Source organism: Phoxinus phoxinus, assembly GCF_949152265.1.
Source record: "Phoxinus phoxinus genome assembly, chromosome: 20".
Classification (NCBI taxonomy): Eukaryota; Metazoa; Chordata; class Actinopteri; order Cypriniformes; family Leuciscidae; genus Phoxinus; species Phoxinus phoxinus.
In genome coordinates, this window is record NC_136895.1 from 16669181 (window position 1) to 16675256 (window position 6076).

Consider the following 6076-nt stretch of genomic DNA (forward strand, 5'->3'; position numbering starts at 1 on the left):
AGTTCGTGTCAAAGAACCGGTTCATAAAGTGATTCATTGATTCCATTGTCGTCCCTAACATTCTAGATCCTAGCATTATATATTACATTCACTAAAACGCTCAAATATAAGGGCACGTATTGTTGATTAATTATACATTTTATTAGTACGGGAGATTATTGTAATTTCATACGTCCTCTTTAGTTTGTCAATCGGATCATATTTCATGAACGAATCGTTCTGTGAACCAGTACTAATTCACTGAAAAGAATCGACTTAAAGGAACGAATCATTTGGGCATCACTACTGGACTTTTCGAAGCGTAAAGAACAAAAAAATGGGTTTTATCAATCGTGTCTTGCTGTTCGGGGCTTTATCGAGCAGTGGGATCATTGGTGCAATGGTATCGTAAAGTTAAATACTTCTGTAACATACATTTGCCAATACGAATCATATTACGTAATCTGGTAAATACGAGCTATGTGCTGCATAATAACGGGGATTTTGTAAATGTTTTATCATCAGTACACAGACACACAATCAGTATATTGTGCAAGATGAGAGTCTAGTTTCACTGTATTTATGTCTTTAGTCTTTGTGCCAGTTACATTGTCTGTTATTTAAATAATGCGCAATAATAATCTAATCTAACAATAATAATTTTTCACATGTTTATTTTTGGCATACAAGAAACATAAGGTCTGTTTCTATTGAAAATATGTATTGAATAATTTTATATTTTTGTATCCATTATATATCCAAATGTTACAAAAGCATCATGTAACAAATTCAAATATTCATGATATTTTGATCAAATAAATAGTCTACTATTAATTAACAGAACACCGTGTCCAAAAATATTACACAATCTTGGTGCATGTCCAAAATGCCATTAACAATTGCCAAAGTACTTAAATTGTTTAACTATGGCTGTTTTATTGCAACTAATGTGTCAAAACATTAACATTATTATATCTTTGTTGGATGAATACATTCCTGAAGGCAATGTCTAAGTCAATATCCATATGAAATATCATATGTTTACTATTCTACTACATTTGCAAAACAATGCAATTTATATAATGCGTACATCAGCGTCTAATCTGATATGTGGACCGAGTTCCAACATCCACATCAAGCTATCAGCTTTCTCAGCTTGTGTAAGATCGTCACCCAGTGACCTTTGACCTCAAATTATTTATCATCAAATACACCGCATGAGATGAGCAACAAGCACGCAGTCATCAAAAAAATCAACCTATAAGGAAGAAAGAGCCTCCGTAACAAGTTAATATTTATCTGAAGCCCTATATATATGAGGGGTTTTCAGTGTTCTGGATGTTTCTCGAACATAAGGTACTTAGCAAGAGGATTTGATCGAACACGCTGCCTGCTGTTTCAGTAGCTAATACTGAAAGGCAGCTATGCGTTTCTTAGGCTCTGCTGTTGTTTTCTCCCTAGTGTTGCAGACAGTGGTAAGAATGATTTTAAAATGTATGAATGTGAACACTGGATTAACAGGTTTTCAGTTGCAGTTGGAATTACAATACTTATATTTGTATGTTCACTCTTTTTTTTTAATGTAGCCTATTCAAATATATCCCACTGTTTACGGCAGCTTGTTTTTTCCCTCAGTCTGGACAGCTAGAGGACTGGCAGACGGCCAAATCCATTTATGACTTTACAGTCACGGATATAGAAGGCAGTGAAGTTTCTCTGGACAAATACAGGTGAGAGATGGAAATGAGCATGTCAGAAGTACAATTGCTTTTTATTTCATCTCGAGGCATAAAGCCTCAAGGCTGAAATAAACTAGTCTGGAGGAGGTGACGCTAACTGATGAAAGGCAGAGTCCGTTTTGGGGCAATTGGAGTTGACCGATTTCTATTGAAGCCCATTTCCACCACAGAAGAAAAACACATGTTTTGGTAAATCATAAAATGAGATTATGAGATGAATTGACATTCGAAATGAACATAAAAGTCACAGTATGACTTACTAAGTCATAAATATGAAGTCACAGTTATGACAAAAAGTTGAAATTATGACAAAAATAGCAATTATGAGATGAATTGAGTAGAAATACCGTAGACTAAAGTCGCAAGTATGACATGAAGTCATAAATATGACAAAAGTCACAGTTATGACAAAAAGGTCAAAATTATGAGATGAAAAGTTTAAATTATGATATATAAGGTTCAAATTATGAGTTAAATTATGAGATGAAAAGTCAAAATTATGAGATTGAGTCGAAATTGACAAAAGTCATAACTGTGTTATAAAAAGTAAAAGTCGAAATTGTTACATAAAAAGTCAAAATTCTGATATAAAAAAGTTGAAATGAAAAGTTGAAATATGAATTGAAATAATGAGATATCACAAGTATGACAAATATGATATAAAGTCACATATGACAAGTCATAATCATCATGACAAAAAGTCAAAATGATAAGATGAAAAATCATAATTATGACAGATATCTTGACTTTTATTATGACATGATTAATTATTGACTTTTTATCTTGTAATTGACTAAGTATGTATTAATGTTCACTTTTTGTGTCATAATTATGACTTATTTCCTACTTGCAACTTTTTACATCATAATTATAACTTTAATTTCCTAATTATGATTTACCAAAACATGATTTCTATTTTATATGGTGGAAATGGGCTTCTATAGATTTCACAGAAAATCGCAGTGTATAACAGGCACAGACTCTGATTTAGTAGTTTTAGACTACGATTCTATCCACTTGGAGGATATCAAACATGTTTCATATTTTGAGCCGATTTTTAAAACGCATTGTTTTCATTCATCATGCATCTCCTTCAATTGAGGCGTATGTTTCTGCGTGAGTGTTTTCCAAAACGACTTGAAAGTCTGGGAGTGTTACAATATCATCAGTCGTTCAGTGTATGATGTGTCGTTCCTTAAGAGATTTGTAACACTCACAAAATCCCATTTACTGTATATTTTAGGGGGAAAGTTGTCATCATCACTAACGTTGCCTCAAAATGAGGCAAAACCCCGGTAAACTACTCTCAGTTTGCAGAGATGCACGCCAAGTACGCTGAGAGAGGTTTACGCATCCTGGCCTTCCCATCCAACCAGTTTGGACGCCAGGTACGGAAAAACGTTTTTAACGCTCTTAAATCAAATTAAAACCATGATCCAAATAATGTTTTTATTCAGGAACCAGGAACCAATTCCCAAATCAAGGAATTCGCCAAGTCTTACGACGCAGAGTTTGACATGTTCAGTAAGATTGACGTGAACGGCGACACCGCTCATCCTCTGTGGAAGTGGCTGAAGGAACAACCCAATGGAAAAGGATTCTTTGGAAAGTGAGTTGCCAGATAGTTAACTTGTAAATCATGTGTAAATAAATGCTTATTTGATATCATTCAAGGGATAGTTCAGCCAAAACTGAAAATGGTGTCATATTTGCTCACCCTCATGTCGTTTCAAACCTGTATGTCTGTCTTTCTTTCTGTGGAATTTAAAAGATAATGTTCTGAAGAATGCCGGTAATAAACAGTTTTGGTTCCTTTTAACTTCCATTGTTTTGTTTTTGTCCATACAATAGAAGTCAATGGGAACTGAAACGGTCTGGTTTCCAACAATCCTCAGAAAATCTTGTTTAATGTTCAACAAAAGAAAGAGTGCTAGAGGTTTAGAACGACATGAAGACTAAATAGTGTAATAAATAGAATAATAAATAGTGACAGAATTTCTCTCTCGGAAAAGTTTGGTAAATATCTGTTCATCATATAAAGCGATCAAGCCTCTTCAGAAAATGTGGACTAAACTGCTCGATTCATATGGAATAGTTTTACGATCTATTTATGAACTTTTAGAAGAGTCAAAGTGGTAGTTGCGTAGACTGTCAATGGAGGGACAGAAAGCTCTCAGATTTCATCAAAAAGATCTTCATTTGTGTTCAGAAGATGAACGAAAGTCTTACGGATTTGGAACGACATGAGTAATTAATGACAGACTTTTCATTTTTGGGTGAACTATGCCTTTAAAAGAGCTGATGCATTCTAAAAAAATATATTTAAATGTCTATTGACTGTTGTTTTTATTCCATTATAGTGGCATCAAATGGAATTTCACAAAGGTATGTGCATTTTTCCTTTGAATTATGCCAAATTCAAAGCTTTTTATGACTTACTAAATCTTAAATAGTTCAATATTTTGTGGCTTCATTGAAATGAATCCTTAAAATCAATATTTTTGTTTTATTTTCAGTTCCTTATTGACCGTGAAGGCCAGGTTGTGAAGAGATATTCTCCACTGCAAGATCCAAGCGTACGTTGTATCTTTGATTGTATTTTAGTCATGAACTAGGTCATGTTTGCTACAGTATCTAATTGTCTCCGCGATATTGGCACAAAACATGTCATTTTTATCAGATATTTCTCTTTCAGGTGGTGGAGAAGGATCTGCCCAAATATCTCTAAGGAGCATCATTAGCTGAGTGTCAGATGACCCCACGCTGCCCTGCCCTGCCGCCCCTCTTCATTCTCCCCGACTGACTGCTGGGAATCAGTGATGTCGTCTCATGGAATAATGATGGTTTGTTTCGAAACCCGTCTTGAGGAAAAAACAGACCTGATGCATTTGGCGTGCAACCCCTCCTGAGAGCATCATCAGTGGCCAGCCGTCAGTCCGGAGAGAGACCCCTGTCCTCAAACTGCCCCAGGGCTTTTACATGAAAATATGTACATTTCTTCAGCACTAAACATGTTGTCATAACGTTTCTTAATAAATGCAAAGAAATTGATTTTAGAATTTGTGAATGTGATTTGTTGGTATCAGTAAGCTGGTTTATTTACATCAACTTATACGAAATGAAAATGTGAAATGTTGCTTTGGCAACTAGCAAAAATGTTATACCGGTAGTTCGTTTTGGTTAACTATAATAACCGTGCAGTGAGCTTGAAACGTTTTATATATGATTGCCTTGGAAAACTGAAAAGTCATAACTGAGACAATAACAAAGTACATTTACTTGAGTACTGTACTTAAGTACACTTTTTGAGTATCTGTAGGCTACTGTACTTGAGTATTAATTTTTTCTGGAAACTTTTTACTTTAGCTTCACATCATTTGAAAGACAAATATCGTATTTTTTACTCCACTCCAATTCTGTCAAGGTCCTTGAGTAGAAATAGTAACGTCAGTTAGGATGATTTTGGTTGCAGGAGTTGCATTTTGGTTGGAAATGAAAGTCGGGTTGACGTCAGAACTTTCTGACATCAACCCGATTTTCATTTTCAACCCCAATACAACGTCTGTCCAACATTGGAGATTAATTCTGACACCTGAACCTGATTTTCATTTTCAACGTTGGGTTTGGTCTTCTAAATGCGAATTTTGTCATTGTTTTGGAGCACACTTATAGATAACAGTAAGGCTAACACATTCATACTAAAAGTAAAAAAACTTTAAATAGTTTGTGTCTGAAACCATTGTGGACGTTATTGAGTGCACTTATTCAATCTCACATTCAATCCCACGACTGGAACTGTGTTCTAGAAATATTTGAAAATGAGGGTAGGCAGGCATACATTTTATATATGAGGGTAGGCAGGCATAGATTCAGAGGCATAAGCCTGTACTGTAATACTGTAAATACTGTAAGTATTAGCCTACATACAGCAATGCAACCAAAATAAAACGCATTGACATTTACTTTTTACTTTTGATTCAAAAGTACTTTTAAAAACGAGTACCAGTACTTCTGTACTTTTACTGAAGTAAAAAGCGGTCTTTACCACTTTTACTGGTAACAGAGTCATATTTAACCAGTAGTATCTGTACTTTCAAGTCTCCAGTAAGGAAGTTGTGTACTTTGTCCACCTCTGCGAGGTACAATAATTATCTAATATATTATATAATAATACGAACATTTACAATAACATTTGTATTGCTCATTTAATGCAAATGGAGAATTCACTGAACACTAATTAATATTTTATAGGTACAACCATAACAGTGAAAACAACGCTGTTGTAATATTATAGTGAATCACCAACAGAGAGCAGCAGCAGCCTCATCAAAACACACAGCAGCAGCTCCTGTGGGGAA

At 34.7% G+C, this 6076-nt stretch overlaps 1 protein-coding gene across 2 annotated transcripts; it reads left to right on the forward strand.

Moving 5' to 3' along the window:
• Window positions 1–30: 30 nt before the first annotated feature.
• On the forward strand, window positions 31–4769 carry gpx4a (glutathione peroxidase 4a). 2 transcript variants are annotated; one of them, XM_079593137.1, is made up of 7 exons: window positions 31–382; window positions 1615–1709; window positions 2962–3106; window positions 3176–3327; window positions 4079–4103; window positions 4235–4294; window positions 4414–4769. In XM_079593137.1, exons 1-7 carry the CDS (start codon window positions 317–319, stop codon window positions 4444–4446), a joined length of 576 nt encoding a protein of 191 aa, XP_079449263.1. In that variant the 5' UTR covers window positions 31–316; the 3' UTR covers window positions 4447–4769. The 2 variants fall into 2 exon arrangements, with proteins under 2 accessions (XP_079449263.1, XP_079449264.1); XM_079593138.1 differs by lacking the exon at window positions 31–382 and adding an exon at window positions 1212–1454.
• The last annotated feature ends 1307 nt before the right edge of the window (window positions 4770–6076 follow it).